Genomic DNA, 18,960 nt, shown 5'->3' with positions numbered 1-18,960 from the left:
AGTTTTCTTATGATGAAATAATAAGTTTAATTGTAATTTTAAAATACATAAAAGTAGGCCTGTATAATAATGTCAAAAACTATATTAGTCCCCTTGATATTGTAATGTTGATTATTAATGTTGATTGGATTTTACATTTAAGTATGTTTAAACTTCCTACACGCAATAAACACACCACTTGTCAAAACAAGCATAATAAACGTGTAAACCAATGAACAAGTGTCATTCCTTGGTGAAAAAAACTTTTAAAGCTATAACAAACACATGATTTTAAAAAGAACAGGGCCCCGAAAACATCAAGCCCTGGGGCCCCCATTTTTTATTCTTAACAGCATCGAATTTTTGCTTCCATTAATTATTAACATTCACTTAAAAGGCTCGCCTATGGCACAATCACTTCAGCTCTGGCAAATAAATAAATAACATCATCACCAGCTCAAAATACGTTCCCGAGGCTATAAATGGCTCACTCCACCCGTCCCACCTCCCTTCCGAAGCACTATGAAGGCCGACAAAGAAATAAGATGTCTTCCGGATTTTTCCTCTTTGCCGAAGGAGATAACAAATTTACAAAACACGCTCTGTTGAGCAGTTTATCTGTTTAGGCTAAAGTAGAAACAGCATGGCGAATTTCATGTAAGGGGACACCCGGTGTATTTAGATTAGGTAATTCTAAGAAAAACATAACACTTCATTACGCTCTTTATACACCTCCGAAGATGTCTTACTAATGTATATTAGTTATTTAAATTAAATTTACGCATTTGGTAGACGCTTTTGAACCAAAGTGACCTGCATTGCATTGTATTTTACATTTGTTTCTGACAATGTGCAGTGGCGCTACCAGGAATTTTGGGCCCCATGACAAAAATTGTAATTGGGCTGCCTGTCCCAAATGTTCCATAAAAACTCTTATATACTCTATAACTCTAATTTAAGGCTTGCAACTGTCTTGCTTCTTGTAGTTCAATACTCATGTGGAGTGTAATGCTATAGCCATTTAAATGTAATAAAAATATTGTTTTAAATGGCTCTTAACATTTAAAATGAGAGTTCACCCAAAAATTCTGTCATCGTTTCTCAACCTTTGGTTATTTTTAAACCTGTATGATCTTTGGCAGAACAAAAAAAGAAAATATTGTGAAGAATGTTTAAAAAAAACAAACAATCAGTAGTGGTTTAGTGTCCATACAATGGGTATCAATGATTTTTGGTTACCAAGATTGTTCAAAGTATCTGAGTTCTGCAGAGGGAAGTAAGTCATACAGGTTTGAAATGACAGGGAGGTGAATAAATGAAGAGCTCATTTACAAAAGCAGATAACTATAAAAGAATGTGCATTGTGAATTTAAAGTAATATAATTCAAACGACAGAGGGGTTGTTTTTGTTAAGTAATAGTAACGAAACAAGTAAACACCGCTAACTAACACACTAAAACACAGAAAGAAAACATGATTTTAGAATTTTTTAAATACTTTATCTGTTATGGCAAATTAACTCTTTAATTGATAACAGAATCTTAATTTTTGAGTGAACCATCCCTTTAATACGATACAGTATTGCAAAAATGGACAAGATTAAGGAGCACATTGTCTGTTGGTTAAAGCAAGAATACAGTAGATATTAGTCGCAAAGGCTTTTGTGTTTTTGTCGATAGCCTGTAGATTTTTTTACCCTCAGCAGTGAATACACAAACTGACATTTTTGGTCACCAGTCGCTGTGGCAAGTGGTTTTCCAAACTTCTTTACACGGAGAATTTTCGCTAGCCGCAATAAAATTTTCAGAAATTGTTCAGTGTTGATTAATATTGTCTAGCATTCTAAAGTTACTTCCGCTAGACACTATTAAATGTGAATTACCCCTGGGCAAACCAAAACCCAATCAAATATCTGACTCTGAAAAGATTGTAAACTTCTTACAACACACATTAAAAGTACTTTAGTTTGTAATAAATAAAAATATGGTTGTTGTTTATGAAATATTTAAGAGAACATCCTGCTAACTGCTGAAGCGTATCACAAAATCTCATTCTGACACAAAAAAACAGAAGAATCAGTATAAATCCTGAATCCAGCACATAGTTGTTCTGTGAATGTGGAGTGAAATGTGTGTAAATGTGTGAGTTTGTCAGAGATGCTGTAGAAGGAGAGAGTGCCAGCCGGGCAGTCCAGATAAACTCCAATTCTGTTAGATGGGGTTGAAGGAGCATTAACAATAGTCCTGTTTTTATTGTGCCAAACAGTGAAAGTGTCATCAGTGCATTCGATGCTCCAGGAGTTTTCATTAAATCCAAACCTACAGTCATCACCTCCACCTTTCCTGTTGATTCCTTTATGTGTCACAGATATAACAGCTCCTTTCCACCCGCTCCATTCAGCCTCCCAGTAACAGCGAGCAGACAGACTCTCTCTACACACAACCTGAGGCCAGTAATCAAATCTCTCTGGATGATCAGAATATGACTCCTGCTCCTTTTTCAAACGTGTGACCATTCTGTTCTCCTCAGACAGACATAGATGAGTGTTTACTGTGTTTGGATCCAGTGTGAGATCACAGGCATCTGCAGACAAAAATAAAGAGTTTTTAAGAGACAACATTTATAACACAAAACTGGATAAATGACTGTGTAAGTGTCTTGTGTCTATTCTTTTGGGGATTAAATGTGAACGGAGGCAAATGACGCGGTTAAAACGAATATTAATCGCTTGCGTTATATGTAATGCAATGTGTATACATGATTTAAGGCTGTATTTTCTACATATCGTGCTTGTTTGTATATCCTCTTTGCCCAGCCTCTGTGAAACTAGTGATTTTTAACAAAGCTCATCGCTCTGAAAAGCGAGGTGTGCTATGATTGGCCAGTTAACCAGTGCATAGTGATTGGTCAAATACTAAAAGCTTGTGACAGAAATGTTACGCCTTTTACCATATTTGGAACATCAGGTTCCAAAGCAATGTTACTGACAGTACTTTCTTGTGTATACATTTGGGCGGTCTTAGTAAACTCATACCACGAACTGACGTGGATTTGTGGTGATGTGGTTACACAAGGCATTTCAGGCATGTATGGGTGAGCATGCGCTTTAAGATATATATTGCATATTTTGTTACGAACCTTTCATTTTTGCAATTTTAAGGGTCTAATACATGCATGGACAATTTATAACACAACCAAAGACACAAAAAAACACGTGCTCACGCCCTTTTAACCTACAATGTGGAGACCAGTCAGCTGCCCCCCAAGGGATATTGATTAAAACTAGTGGTTGGCCGTTAACGTGCTGCGTTAACGTGAGACTATCGCGCGATAAAAAAAATGTCGCCGTTAATCTATTCTCAAAGTTGGGTTGGGAGCTGGGTCTATACTACGCAAGCTATGATGACTTTCACCTTGATATTTTAGCGCGGATGTATACCGCGTCACTCACTCGCGTCACTCACTCGCGTCGCCTCATCATCTCTTGACCAGGGCTTCATTCGTGCGATTCGCGCCGCAAGTAGGTCTATGGCGTCTTTGCATTGACTTAACTTGCAAATCACTCGTTTGGTCTGAACACAACATAACGTTACTGTGAAATTACCACATCAAACGTGACGTGCTAACATGGATGCACCTTTGAAGCCGCCGGGTTGCTTCAGGGAACATTTATTTTTAAGAAGCTTCCCAATGGAAACATCGACTAAGGTTGTTTGCACCTTGTGCAATGCGGAATTGGTTAAAAATAAAAAACTTTCTCTCAACAGGTAGTGGTCTAGCTTTAGTTGAGACCAGTAAATTTGTATTGGCACCTAATGTATTATGCCTCCTGTATGACATATCGCTAGTTGCTCCCTAACTCTTTGTAAATTGCTTTGGATAAAAGCGTCTGCTAAATGACTAAATGTAAATGTACTGTAGGAGCTCTTCCAGTCTCAAGTACCACCTAAACGCAAAGCATCCCTTATCTAATGCGGAAGTAAACACAAGTACATCTTATTGAACATAATTTAATTTTCATCACCAATTATCATAGTAGAACAGCTTTCTCAAGTAGTTTGTGATGCATTTTGGAAACAAGAGATGAGCCCCTGGTCTAATGCGCCACCTGGCATGAGACACACGCGTTCTCAAAGACTTACTTTTAGTCATTATTTGGGTAGTTGGGTAAAATTCAAATGAGCCATTTTAATCTAGATTAATCTAGATTAATTCCAAGATTAATATAGATTAAAAAAAAAAATCTATGGCTACCACCAATTAAAACAAATGGAATGATGCTTATTTGAAAATGATAAAATGAAAACTTCAATGTAAATGTTAAGATCAGAGGTTTAGTTATAGAGGCAGGTTATAGAAAATAACCATTAGGTCAGTAAAAAATAATGAAAAAAATCAAAGAAAATGGCAAGTCCCCACAAAGCTACCCAAAAAAACTTGTTTTAGTGTGCGTTTGTGTAGGTGCGCTTACACTTGTGTAGTCCTGCTTTAATCATGGCTTCTCCAGAATGATCCACACTAGAGAAGAAAAAAAAAATCACAATGATATATAGCTAATATCACAATGCCAATTGTTAAAAAAAAGAGAAAAGAAAATAAGCCTGCACAATGCACAGAAAAAAAATACAGCTGCTAGCTTACTCTTTCTTCAAACAATGAGATTGTGAGTGTTTGTGTCTACCTTACTTATTGTGGGACACATTTGTGGTCTAGTTGGAGTTGAGAGAATATAATGGATATAGACTCACAGATTTCTTACAACGATTCTGTCTTTTAAACATGATTAGTTTACTATAATATGTTTTCAGGGCTGTAGTCGAGTCCACCTTTGACGAGTCCAAGAAAAGTCCTAGTCGAGACGGTCAAGACCGTGGTGATAAGGTGGGCAACCATGTGTGGACTGGCGAATCGCGACGGCGAGATAGAGATAACCCCCAGCTGCTCCGCCATTGAGAACAATTAGGGAGACAGAGCCCATCTGATGGGAACTTGCGTGAAGGGGGTGTACCACGTCTTTGTGAGCTCCACATTCACCCCCGGGAAGAATGACACCGGAGCTGAACACGGCATGGCGATGCGCTTAGCACTCAGATACCACGCATCCAGCCGTGAGCATGTAGGGGAAGGCATGCGCCGGTCCAGACAAGCGTGGCTGACATCTGCTCGTCCGCTTCATCCTGGGATCCACCATCCAAGGGCGGGAGCTTCAGGAGATCTTCTGGCTCCAATGCCACCAAATCACTCTCCGATGCTGCAACAGAGAGCTCATCCTCGTCGCGCACCCAGTGCATGGAAGAAGCCGCCTTGTGAGGACGGGTAAGGCGAGTGGCACCGCCTAAGAGTATGCTGATGTGGTAGTGGCTATATCCAGGCAGAATACAGCCATCCGTGACGGAAACACCTTTATAGCCATCTGCTCACTGTGTGGGCAGGAGGTATCCACGAACGCCAACTCAGCATGCCCAGACATGTGAAACAGACGTCGTTCCTGTCCCCATCCAGGATGAGCCCGCCGCATCCTCGAGCAGTGACAAGACATGTAGAAAGACAGCACGCTTTAGAGAGAAAGAGATTGCTCTTTTAAACACCTCAGCTTCTGCCGAAACACCCATGGGAAAAGTCACTGAGTAAAGGCCGTGTCATGCATGACTTTCCGTGTTCGTCTCACGCACGTGAGAGTTCAACACATGAGCAATACAAATGGTTTTGTGTGCTCTACCAGACCGTTAGAGGGCAACGCAGAGTTGCGCAATTTACAGACATATTGACAAATCAATGATTGAGGAAGTTTTTTGCCATTGCGAAATAATTAGAACAACAACCAAACAGTTTGGAGAAGGATATGCTTCCAAGCTTACTGTTCTTGGTTTCAGTGTGTTGGTTTTGTATCAATCTTCTTCTTCTGCACACTTTCTGTGTGTGTATTGACCCCTAGTGGACTAGTGGACATTTTTGACCATGCCCTGTTGTCGGTCTCAAAAAATAGGCTGCACGCGGACGGGGTGTGCGTACAACCGCAGACCCTTCTAATGACGAAAATTGTGTCATGCGGATAGACGGATGGACCATACTTCCATCTTAAGGGGACAAATCCGCTGGCCAAGTCAAAAGTCCAGCAGATGAATATCCTCTTGGCATTAAAGAGCCTCGCGGGTTACGAAGAACATAAAGTGAAAGAATGCCATCTTCCTTTATACCCGTATGTACGGGGCAGAGGCTGGCATGCTGTAGCCATTCACCAACTTCATTGGCCTTTTCAAGTTCAAGTCAGAGATGATAGGTTCTCTAGTTCAAACCCCATTCTGTCGACACAATGTTGAGAGACTTAAAGAAAGGGAACTGTCAGTGTCCATTGGGAGCACAAAACATGACTATATGCTGATATGTTGCATGTATGCTTTCTTGACACATTAACTTTTGTTTAGCTGCTTTTGAGTCTTTTTCAACATGTTAAACTTGAGTAAAAAATTTGGTTAAAGTATGTACACCTAACAAAATTATAAACGCAACACTTTAGGGTTTCCCCCATTTTTCATGAGCATAACTCAAAGATCCAAGACTTCTTCACCATTGTGTTTCATGGACACACATGTAGCAGTTTGTTTATTATTGATCAGTTCTGTTTCTTTTATTTTTTTGAGAGAGAGAGAGAGAGAGAGAGTCTATAAATAGTCAAGACGTCTTACCTTCACTCTCTCTTTAGTCTCAAGCATCCCACCACCACCCCGGCTCCTCACCTGGAGCCCCTCGTCTCCAGCAGGACACAAAAGGGGGGGTTCTGGGTTCAGGCTAATGCCGGATTCGGCGCCCTCTCCCCGACAAAACGCCAAATACGCATACCCTCAAAACTACTCTATTATCTGCATAGGCGAACTCGTGAACCGTGTTGGGGGGTCTGTGAGGTCCAAAATTTTGAGCTGAAATCAAAATTATGCATAGGTATGCCTTAGGCTGGCAACAATAAAAGGCCAGTCTAAAATGTGCAGTTTTATCACACAGCACAATGCCAAAGATGTCGCAAGTTTTGAGGAACCGTGCAATTGGTATTCTGACTGCAGGAATGTCCACCAAAGGTGTTGCCTGTGAATTGAATGTTCATTTCTCTGCCATAAGTGTTTCAGAGAATTTGGAAGTACATCCAAGAGCCTAACAACCGCAGACCATGTGTAACAACACCAACTCAGCACCTCCACATCCAGCATCTTCAACTCCAAGATCATCTGAGACCGGCCACCCGGACAGCTGGGTAGGCGTATGTTATGGACAACAAACATGGGTGCATTTTATTGATTTTGAATGAACAGAGATATCGTGATGAGAGAAATAGGCCTTTTGTGTACAGAGAAAAAGTATTTGATCTTTGAGTTCAGCTCATGAAAAATAGGGGCAAAAACAAAAGTGCTGCGCATCTAATTTTGTTCAGTGTATAATTTTGAGATGTTATTACCACAAAATTGATTTAGCGGTTTATTGCAGATAATTCCCCCTGTAGAAGATGTACTGTGTGCATCCCTTAAAAGTCATCTTTGACACACCGGACAAGAGGAATAGGCATTTTATAATGGTCAACGTACTTCAGTATCTGAAGTTTAGAGTGTGGATCCTCCAGTAGATCATAGAGCAGCTTCATTCCTGAATCTCCTGGGTGATTATATCTTAGATCCAGTTCTCTCAGATGTAAAGGGTTTAGTCTCAGAGCTGAAGCCAGAGCAACACAACCTTCCACGGTCACCATACAACCAGATAACCTGAAGAGACACCACACTGAATAAAATGTATTTTACTACATTAAAATACAGAATATGACTCATGGAAGACTGATGGCAAACGTGTGGGAGCATAGGTGCCCATTTATGTTTCTGCTGGTGGGGGTTAAAACACACAAGCACGTTTTTTTCTCTAGAGGTAGGCCTACTTTTGTATTAAAACCTTACAACATACAGCAAAAACCATAGCAATGAATAACTGTACTGCATATAAAGTTGTTAATGCAAAGCTGTGGAGAAAGAATGTCCCCCACTAGGACATTAATTCATGTCTGCTAAACGAATACCAATAAAAATGCAGACATGACAAACAAATATACAGTAGTATTCAACCTGGCCACCATCGACATAATAACAGGATAACAAGATCCGTTCGGCAATCAATGTTACGCGACAGTGAGTCGAGTTAACCGCTTCCGACATCAAAGTAGTGTGAGATTGAATCAAGAAAAGACAGCTCCATAAAATGGAGTCATCCTCGCAGTGCTTTGATGTCATATGGTTTAAAGCAGCTTGTGGTAACTTTATACAGGGGCGCCGGCAGGAATTTTGGGCCCCATGACAAAAAATCTAATTGTGCCCCCTCGGAGCAGCTGTTGTCACCACATCTCCAGGACCTAACTGTTCCGTCAAAAGCTTTACATAAGTCTAAATTGTGATTAAATGTAGGATAACACTAGTCTGTTGCTAGCTAACTTATTTCACTGTGGACGTTAAGCCAACAGGTTAATACCACTAACAGACTATAGGCTACCCACCTTTCTTGGTGTAAAACTGGGTTATAGTTTGACACCCTTTCCTTTGTCTTTCCTCTCTCTCTCTTTTCTCTCTTTCCTTTTTTGAAAACCAAATTTTGATTTTACGTTACCAGGCAACATCGTGGTCACTGTAGTTCTGGCGCATCTACTGACTGCAACTAAACACAGTCACTGAGAGGGCTAAGGCAGGACCAAACCATTTCATGCAGATGCAGGGGGGTGGTAGGTCAATATGGATGTTTGCTTTCTGGTCAATGGGGAATTTTAACTTTTACTGCCAAATACAAAGAGATCTTTAATTGTATTATTATATAAATATATATACTGAATGATGATGGGTTAATAATATGATATTAGTTTTTACTTATTTTTGGGATCCCTGTCAGTTATGGGCCCTTCGAATTGTCCTAACTTTCCCCCTATACGGCACCCCTGACTGCATGCATGCATATATATATAAAACATTTCATGAGTCCTTTTAAAAATACCTCAATTTCACCAGTTGACAGTTTGGACTCTTCAGTCCAGTAGAGAGCATCTTCACTCCTGAATCCTTGAGATCATTGTTACTCAGGTCCAGCTCTCTCAAGGAGGAGTCTGGTGAATCTAGAACTGATGCCAAGTCTTCACAGAATTTATTACTGAGATTACAAATGGCCAATCTAAACAGAACAATAAAAAGAAAAAAGGTCACACAGTGATACAGTTTTTTTCGTTTGCTAACACACAATTCATGAAACAATTCTCACAACTATAAACACATTCTCAGAACAATACACCAACTTGTACAAACCCCACACACAAAGAGCCTCATTTTGCAAAGGTTTAACCATGTTCTCATTCAGAAAACACAAACACACAATAATGAACTGAAGCATCAAGATGTTAACTCAAATAGCACACGTTTATCCATCAGTTAACGTTCAGTAGCAAAACTGATGACACACCAATCAGAATCTCAGGATCATGTAAATAGGAGCACAGGTAATTGTGCATCCTAGAATCATTTAGGATTTAAACCATTTAATGTAAACATACAGTATAATCACACAAAACACTTTATATGACAGACATTTTCTTTTCTTCTTTGAGAGGTTTTGTTGAGAATACGAGGCATAATTAAAAAAAAATGTTTAAGCAATCGAGAAAAACTGTAACTGATGAATGTGATGATCAAATCTGCCCAGTGCGAGATGCAAATACATTTTCGATGCAAATAAAATTTCAATGCATAAAATCAAATTAGACCATGTAGTACTGTATATGATTGTTGTGGTAATGTAAGGCCGCCTACCAAACCCTTTCAGACCTCTATTTTGCAGTGTATCATTTCAGTGTTACATATTTGTCATGAGAAATCTAAAAACCTCAATTTCTCGAGCATATGGTGTCCACTGTTCACTTCGAAATCCTGCAAATCATTGTTACTCAGGTCCAGCTCTCTCAGCGGGGAGTTTGATGATTGTAGAGCTGAAGCCAAAATTTCATAGCACTCCTCAGGCAGATTACAACCTACAAGTCTACAGTGTAACAGATGACATGATTAAGATAATCAGGAGACTGAATCAGATCAAACAATGCTCCGTACTATAACATACCATAACAAGAATCATATGGAACCAACGCAGTCTTTAGGTCTTTGCTGCTTTCTGACTGTCAAAAACTTAAATCATCTACAGCCATTCAATAAGACAAACGGTCTTGAAATGTTCCTTTAAGGATGTTTCTAACTTATATAATTGTTTAATAGAACTTAATTGGCCTACAAAAAGCCAAAACTAAATCCCACTGAACTCCGAATTAGGATGTTATTGGATGTTAAGTATTTTATTTATGTTATCATGCTCATTGATTACATTGGACTCTTTCAAAATATTTTGTTTGTTAACTGGGTTCTAGATGAATTTTTTTTAGCTTAAGCAAAAGCAAAGAGGTCTTAAACATCCAGAATACTCACAATGCTTTTCTGCAGTTTATCACCGCTGGTATCAGTCTCCATTTTCCTTCATGTGTCGAGTTGTATTTGTTGAGGTCTAGCTCATCCAGCACCTCCTCTGACATCTGAACCATGTTGGCTATTGCTGAACAGTGGGAAGCAGAAAGTTGTTCTGATGGAAGAACCTCTTGAATCTCTCTGTAACGACACTGATCCTTTAATTCAAGCAGACAAAGAAGCAGATGGATGGATCTGCCGGGATAGAGATCACGTCCATCCTTGATTTTGTCTTTAATGTACTGCATGGTTTTCTTGATGTTCTCTGAGGTGTTCTCCGTGTGCGTCAGAAGATCCTGTAAGAGTCTCTGATTTGACTCTAGTGAGATGCCCATCAAGAATCGAATCAAAAGGTCCAGATGTCCATTTGCACTACCCATGGATTGCAAAAGTGGTACTTTTAGTAACTCATAGAGAGATCTTTCATCAGACCTATACCGCTCGTATCTATAACCCAGAAACAGCTGCAGTGATTCTGTGTTTTCAGAGACATGGGAATAAAACACATAGAAAGCAGCTAGAAACTCCTGAAAGCTGAGATGTATGAAGCAGTAGATTTTCCTATGATGAATCGCAGATTCTACCTTGAAGATCTCAGTGCAAATGCCAGAATACAGCGAAGCATCTGTGATATCTAAGCTACACTCTCTTAAGTCCTCCTCATAGAACATTACATTACCCTTCATCAGCTGTTTGAAAGCCAATTCAGCCAGTTTCACAATCACTTCTCTGTTGGATTGCAGGAGTTTCTCTGGATTGCTCTCATCATACTTGCGATTCTTCATATTGATATGAATCAGCAGGAAGTGGATGTACATTTCAGTCAATGTTTTAGGGATCTCTGCAGTGTGGTCTTGATTCAGGATGTTCTGAAGCACAGTAGATGATATCCAACAGAAGACCGGTATGTGACACATGATGTGAAGGCTTTTCACTCTTTTAATGTGTGAGATGATGCAGTCGGCTTGATGCTCATTGCGGAGTCTCTTCCTGAAATATTCCTCCTTCTGAGCGTCATTGAATCCCTGTATTTCTGTCACACGTGTGATGTATTTAGATGGAATCTGATTGGCTGCTGCTGTTCTGGAGGTGATCCAGATGTGAGCAGAGGGAAGCAGATCTCCTTTAATCAGGTTTGATATTATCACCCCTACTGATGAAGACTTTTTCATGTCAGAAACCTTTTCTCTGTCTGAAAAATTAAGTGTAATTCTGCTTTCATCCAGACCATCAAATATGAACACAACTTTACACTCTTCATACATCTTTGGGTCCAGATCTTGAAGTTCAGGATGAAAGTCAAGCAGAAGTTTGTGAAGACTGTACTGACAATCTCGAATCAAGTTAATCTGACGGAATGGAAGCACAAACATGAAATCTACATCCTGATTGTATTTTCCTTCAGCCCAGTCAAGAATGAACTTCTGCACAGAGACTGTTTTTCCAATTCCAGCGATTCCTTGAGTAAGAACACTCTTGATTTTTGCTTTATTATCTTTTTTCGCCTGGTTACATCTTGGTTTGGGTAAGGGATTAAAGATATCATTACAGTTCATTGGAGTATCTTGCAACTGACTTGTTTTAGGTGTTTTCTCCATATTTAACACTTCATGTTCTTCATTCATTCCTGCACTCTCTCCCTCCATGATGTACAGCTGTGTGTAAATCTTGTTTAAAAGAGTTTTGTTCTCTTGTACTTCGATTCCCTCAAATACATTCTCACACTTGCTTTTTGTGTTGGTTTTGTGTTTCTCTTTGATTCTCTGTTGTATGATGTTGGTCTCGAGTGAGACTGTACATGTCAGATGTGCTTTAACAGGTTTTGAATGATCCGTTTCATCACTGCATAGACAGCAACATACAGAATTAAGCAATGAACTTTAACTGAAATTTATTTAGTTCTTCAAAGTTCAAAGACATTTTAATGTGAGGTGCACCTAAAATGGCATGAGGGTAAATAAATTATGAGTTAAACTTAATTTTTGGGTAAACTAATCCTTCAAGTTATGTAATTTGATTATGGATGCCAGGAATTTAATTGGCACCACCTTTAGGATCAGAGACAAATTAACAGTCTGGCCAAATGAGCAAGTGATCAAGCCATCCACTTTTATCCTATATGCCCCATTACACTTAGCACAAATTATGGGAGTAACTTCCAGATCGATGTAAAAGATTCTGCAGTGTCTAGTCACAGCAAAATGTAACCTCACACATTAGCATAATGGAATACTAGGATTACGACTTTTAAAATTTGGCTTCAAACATCCTAACACAAATATGTGGATCAAGAAAGTCATTTTTAGTTTTTGGACTTAGGTAATTTAAAATTCTGCATACGGCCCTGCCCTATTATTTCTAAATGACTGTATCCAGCAAAAGACCTTTCAGAATAAATTACACTGTATTTATGCAGTTTATTATGTTAACAATCGTTACGTTTTTACTCACATGTGGTCTACGGTCACCGCTCCATTACGAAGATTAGGAGGCTGATAAATGGAATCATTACTCTTCATGGAAACACAGCTAAATACGGAAGATCCTGCTCTGCCTTTACCGTTCCTTTTCCTAAAAAATAAATAATTCAGACTTTCTTAACAATAAAAAATTGTGAAGTAAAAGCAACTAAAAAGCAGGGCTAGATATCAAACCTTGTGTCAAATGTCTCCGTTCCATTACTGAATGAAGGGGGATCAGGCATTGAGTGCTTACTCTTCACATACACAGAGCTGGCCTCCGCCTCTCTCTCATCCTCGTAGAGGCTCATTTTACAGACTGAATTCAAGACTAAATGTGAGAAAAACAACGAATTAAAAAACAAAAAAGAAAAATGTCATGAAATACAGGCAGAACCCAGGCGCAGACAGAGTGGAGTCATCAGAAAGCTTTATTAAACCACAAAAACAAACAGAAACCCACGATGGAGAAAATACTCAAAAACAAGACTTAAAACAAACAGCTCCTGCAGGGGAGGGACTAAAACAAAGGAAGTCCAAAAGATAACAAAATAGACAAAAAGGCAGGCAAGAGCACTCGAACTTGGACGAGGGAACTCACAGGGTTTGGCACATGGTGGATAGAATTAGGCACTATCAAACACTGACGGGAAGATTACACTGGGCAGGTGAAGGGAATGAACACTAACGGGAAGATTATCTGTAAAATTCAGTATAAAAATTAATGAAAGATCATTGAGGTCAAAATCGTTAAATATAAGGGAAATATTTATTTTGTAACATAAGATGTTAGTTATATCTATTCCTTTATGTCGAAAGTTAATCTACACCCAGAGACCGTGAAAAAGAGAGTTGCAACACACTTTGATCTCACCACCACTGCAGTCAATACAGATGTAGGGCGCTCTCCATAGTTCCAATCTGTCAAAGCGAGGGATTTTATTTCATCCACATTGCTACCTGTCTCTGTTCTTGACTGTTATCCAAGTTTTGTTCTGCCCCTGGAAATATAGTTCAAATATAGTTAAGATTAAGTACATTTGATTGTAAAAAGTATGGCAATAAGTGTTAAAGGAGCCAGTCTTTTGCTATTTTTGAGGCTTTGATTATGTTTTTTGGGAGTTTAACAATTGATGTTTATGTTTCTAATTTCAATAAAAAGTTAGGGTTCGGGTAATTTTTCTCTCAAGTATGTGAATGTTGCGATAGATGTGGTTGAGTGGACTGAGTTAGGAAGAATGTTCCACCAGGAAGTAGTTGTGAAGAAGAATGAGCGGGAATTCAATTTACTGCCCTAATGAGAAGGCAATACAAGACGCCGCTGGATTGCTGAACACAGGGTTCTACATGGGGTGTAGGGGGGTGTGAAAGTATGCCGGTGCAGATACAGTGATAGTCCTGTAGGCAAGCATTAGTGACTTGAATCTCATATAGGCTTCAACCAGTAGCCAGTGGAGAGAGATGAAAAGGGGTGTCACATGAGCCCTTTTGGGCTGTTGGAAGACGAGGCGTGTTGCTGCATTCTGAACCAGCAGGAGTGGTTAAATTCTTTCATGCACTTCAATATTAACTACAAGTCTGTAGTTAACGAAATATGTGCATTGTGATTTTTAGCTCAAAATAGCTCAAACTTTAAATAATTAAGTCTATTGTTCACCGCTGTCCCACTTCCAACAAAACGACTGGATTTCTTCCGGTCTATATAAAACGCTCCGATTGGTAAACCATATCAGCGAGCATCTGCTTCTCAGGCTGTTGTGATTGGTCGGTCCTCTTCTCTTTGCACGTGTATTCATAAACTTTGGCTTTCAGCAATAAACCATAATAATGGCGTCAACTTCACTTTCCATTCCATTCCATTTTCTACCGCTTATCCGAACTACCTCGGGTCACGGGGAGCCTGTGCCTATCTCAGGAGTCATCGGGCATCAAGGCAGGATACACCCTGGATGGAGTGCCAACCCATCGCAGGGCACACACACTCACTCATTCACTCACACACTCACACCCTACGGACAATTTTTTCCAGAGATGCCAATCAACCTACCATGCATGTCTTTGGACCAGGGGAGGAAACCGGAGTACCCGGAGGAAACCCCCGAGGCACGGGGAGAACATGCAAACTCCACACACACAAGTCGGAAGTGGGAATCGAACCCCCAACCCTGGAGGTGTGAGGCGAACGTGCTAACCACTAAGCCACCGTGCCCCCCCTTCAACTTCACTTTATCAGTTAAAAACATGCGGATCAATCGAAGTGTTACGGAGGTCTGCTAGTGCAAGTGGAAAAGTTAATCTTTGTTAGAGATCACATTTATTTCCTACTATGGTGAGGGAAATGACACCAGACCGAAACACGTCAGACCGGTTATATTAATTAACACTAATAACAACAGAAGTGTTAGTTTCGCCTTTTTTAATTGGACCAGAGTTGGATCATAAAACAAGCAGATTTACCAGGAGACATTTGCAAGCAGGACTTCAGAGGACATTTCATAGAAGTGTTTAAGACGTATGCGTACACACACACACACACACACAATATAAGTGCTTTCAAAGCCAATGTTGAAGTCATGGTTAATGAAGTCACAATGTTTATGAAACTAGAAAATGTTTGCGTATGTGTATTGTTTAAACGAAAGTCTTAAAGACTGTTAATGTTAATAACATTAAATATTTTGGTCCAAAAAGTATGACAGATTTTTCGACTCGCACTTACTGGATTCTCCGAAAAGGACACGTCAAAACAGCACAAATTTTATTCACGAAAGTTAAAATATGAAATTAATTATCAATTTTTTTTAGAAGAACAACTCAACTCAACTCAACTTTATTTATATAGCGCTTTTTACAATTTTCATTGTTACAAAGCAGCTGTACATGAGACACATTTAATACAAGTATGAATTCTAAAGCAGCCCCCCCGGCCAGGCAGATAGTGCAAAACAATATGCAAACAAGCAAGCAAACAATTCCGAGGACGTTTGTGAAACATGAAAATGCTCCGCTGCAAAATCAGGTTAATATTGTTGCTATTTGTAAAAAAATCTGTAAGTTTAAAAATGCTTCATAAATCTTACAGGTTAAATATTAATGTAATCAAATTTTAAATTAAAGGAAATTTTAAAAGGTTATGATTCAAGAAACACCGGAGTAAAAAAAACTTTTTAGACTGAAAAGGGTGAAAACCACCAGACTACCTGCCCCCTAGATCCCATCCCCACTCATATCCTCCAGGCCATTTCCCCATCGTTTGTTCCCTCTCTGACCCACATTATCAACTCGTCTCTCACCACTGGTACATTTCCTACACTCTTCAAAGAGGCCCGTATTACCCCACTACTAAAAAAACCTACTCTTAATCCTGAACTGTTAGAAAACTACAGACCGGTATCCCTCCTCCCCTTCGTAGCACAAACTGTAGAACGTGTTGTATGTAACCAGCTCTCATCCTTTCTCAGTCAGAACAACCTCCTAGACAGCAACCAGTCTGGTTTCAAGAGCGGTCATTTCCACTGAAACTGCGCTGCTCTCTGTCATTGAAGCCCTAAGACTGGAAAGAGCTTCCTCTAACTCATCTGTTCTCATCCTTCTGGATCTATCTGCAGCCTTTGACACCTATAACCATCACATCCTCCCGTCCACCCTCAAGGCTATGGGGGTCTCCAGAATGGTGCTACAATGGTTCAGGTCTTACCTCTCAGGTAGGTCCTTTAGAGCATCTTGGACAGGTGAGGTGTCGGAGTCCCAACATCTCAACACAGGTGTGCCTCAGGGCTCAGTGCTTGGTCCGTTGCTATTCTCTGTAAACATGACATCCATAGGCTCTGTCATTCAGAAACATGGCTTTTCCTATCACTGCTATGCGGATGATACACAATTCTTCCTTTCTTTTCGCCCAGACGATCCGACTGTTTCTGCACGCATCTCAGCTTGCCTAGCCGACATTTCGCTCTGGATGAATGGCCATCACCTGCAGCTGAACCTTTCAAAAACAGAACTGCTTGTAATCCCGGCCGATACAAAGACTCATCACAACCTCTCCATTCAACTGGGCTCATCAACAAATCACATCTTCCAGAAAGGCAAGAACCCTGGGAGTGGTGATCGATGATCAGCTCAACTTCCCAGATCAAGTTGCCAGCACCGCCCGGCCCTTTAGATTCATCCTCTACAATATTAGGAAAATCCCTCCTCCATTCATTAAGCTACATTGGCACCCTATAGTCGCTCGCATCAAATTCAAGACTCTGCTCCTGGCCTACAAGACCACCACTGGTTCGGCACCACCTTATCTTCACTCGCTAAGGCAGACATATGTACCCGCCAGATCCCTACGCTCTGCAAACGAACAGCGTCTTGTGGTGCCATCCCAAAGAGGTAAAAAAAAAAAACTCTCTCGCTCACCTTCTCCGGATCTGTTCCACCTATGTGGAATGATCTGCTCGCTGCTACAAGATCTGCAGATTATGTAGCCATCTTTCAGAAACGTCTGAAAACACATCTCTTCCGTCAACATCTGACTGATCTGTTCTGACTCTATTTTCTTCTCTATTCTTTAAAAAAAATTAAATAATGAATGAATGGTTCTGTATACTGTGTTAGGTTATATGAGACCAGTCTTCTTTTTTTGATTGCACTTATGCTTTTGTTGTACTTATGCTGTCCCAGTTGCTTCCATTGACTACCCCACCTGTAAATTGCTTTGGATAAAAGTGTCTGCTAAATGACTAAATGTAAATGTAAAAGAAACATATACAAAAGCGCTTACAATCATCTTGTTTTTTCCTGAAACTAAAGAAATTGAACAATTTCTGGCAACTGCAAAGAATACGAGTGCCAAAGCTGCTTGATAAAATCCCACCAGAAAACGAAACTTCAGAAAGGACACATACAAAAAAAGTGTAATGATATTGACATAAATAAATTGAATATCGGTGTTTGTTTTACATTTTTAAAGCAGAACTGTCCATTGACATGTATTGTAACTGGAAGCTGATCTTACTTAACAATTGTTAATTATCCATCAATATTTAGCTTCTGCAAAAAAAATGAATTGAATTTAACATTAAAAAAAATGCAGCTACCAGCGTAAACTAGATTTGAGTGGTCTAACCAGCTATAGCTACCATGTCCCATGAACAGCTTGAGCTGGTCTAGCTGGTTTTTCCTAGTAGGGTAATGGCGTAAACAGATAGCTATATGCAACAAAAAGAATCCCGGCTGAGCCTCTTTCTCCCGAGGTCTTTTCTCCATTAATCAATCATTTTAGTTTGGGTTCCTCGCAACAGCAGGCCAGTGTTGGCTTACTCACCGGGAGACTTCATTCATTTATTAACTTATTTATTAATTAGATATTATTCATTATAATTATCTTGCTCGTTCTATAAACACGATGCACGGTGCTGTGTTTATCCTTTTCGGTTTTTCTGTTTGCCTTGTAAAGCTGCTTTGGAACAATGCACATTGTGAAAAGCGCTATATAAATAAACTTGAATTTAATTTAATTTAATTTTTCATCCAAGGCAAACAGGCATTATATCTATATGGAACATTACAATACATATAAATATACAAAGCATAATGCCTCTAAACTACAACATATTATTACACAAAGTTTAAGTTACCTCAGAAATCATGTCGCGACTACATATCCGTTCACTGTCCACGCCACCATTCACCTGAGCTAATACAGCTGCACCCATAAATAGGACATCAGCTCGAATGAACCGTATTCACCCTAATACATGTGACTACCATAAATAATGAAGTATTTGCGACTATTACGTTTAGATATAACATTCATTGATGTTTTAATGTGTATAAGAGTGATTTTATCAAAGGCTTCATTGTCAGGAGCAGTGCTCACATTGGTTTCGGTGACACGTAATTCAAGATAGACTACAATTTAGAGATGTCTGTGCTGTATTTCTTTAAAGTGAAATACAATTGTGTTGCCTTGAAGTGTGCTACAAAGTTGCTAATGCTACTTGTAAAGTCAGCTT

At 39.6% G+C, this 18,960-nt stretch overlaps 1 protein-coding gene across 6 annotated transcripts; it reads right to left on the bottom strand.

Moving 5' to 3' along the window:
* Positions 1–274: 274 nt before the first annotated feature.
* On the bottom strand, positions 275–18,651 carry LOC130409621 (NACHT, LRR and PYD domains-containing protein 3-like). Of its 6 annotated transcripts, XM_056733677.1 has the most exons (12): positions 18,583–18,622; positions 16,653–16,758; positions 13,819–13,956; positions 13,557–13,655; positions 13,151–13,286; positions 12,948–13,067; positions 10,461–12,338; positions 9,871–10,023; positions 8,992–9,165; positions 7,554–7,727; positions 4,451–4,497; positions 275–2,562 (listed from the first exon to the last, which is right to left on the bottom strand). In XM_056733677.1, exons 5-12 carry the CDS (start codon positions 13,264–13,266, stop codon positions 2,018–2,020), a joined length of 3,207 nt encoding a protein of 1,068 aa, XP_056589655.1. In that variant the 5' UTR covers positions 13,267–13,286; positions 13,557–13,655; positions 13,819–13,956; positions 16,653–16,758; positions 18,583–18,622; the 3' UTR covers positions 275–2,017. The 6 variants fall into 6 exon arrangements, with proteins under 6 accessions (XP_056589655.1, XP_056589652.1, XP_056589657.1 ...); XM_056733674.1 differs by lacking the exon at positions 16,653–16,758 and having other exon boundaries at positions 18,583–18,651; XM_056733679.1 differs by lacking the exon at positions 16,653–16,758 and having other exon boundaries at positions 13,830–13,956; positions 18,583–18,651.
* Between the last annotated feature and the right edge of the window lie 309 nt (positions 18,652–18,960).

The sequence above is a fragment of the Triplophysa dalaica genome, chromosome 20, assembly GCF_015846415.1.
Source record: "Triplophysa dalaica isolate WHDGS20190420 chromosome 20, ASM1584641v1, whole genome shotgun sequence".
Classification (NCBI taxonomy): Eukaryota; Metazoa; Chordata; class Actinopteri; order Cypriniformes; family Nemacheilidae; genus Triplophysa; species Triplophysa dalaica.
Note: the sequence above shows the minus strand (reverse complement) of the source record. Positions and strands in the feature narration are given on the sequence as shown.

Excerpts from the sequence above, each read along its gene's own strand:
- LOC130409621 (XM_056733674.1), bottom strand. The coding sequence starts at position 13,266 with ATGAGCCTCTACGAGGATGAGAGAGAGGCGGAGGCCAGCTCTGTGTAT. Across the intron at positions 10,024-10,460 it reads ATAAACTGCAGAAAAGCATT|ACTTGTAGGTTGTAATCTGC; the intron begins GTGAGTATTCTG and ends GTTACACTGTAG. Across the intron at positions 9,166-9,870 it reads CATATGCTCGAGAAATTGAG|ATTGGCCATTTGTAATCTCA; the intron begins GTTTTTAGATTT and ends TGTTCTGTTTAG.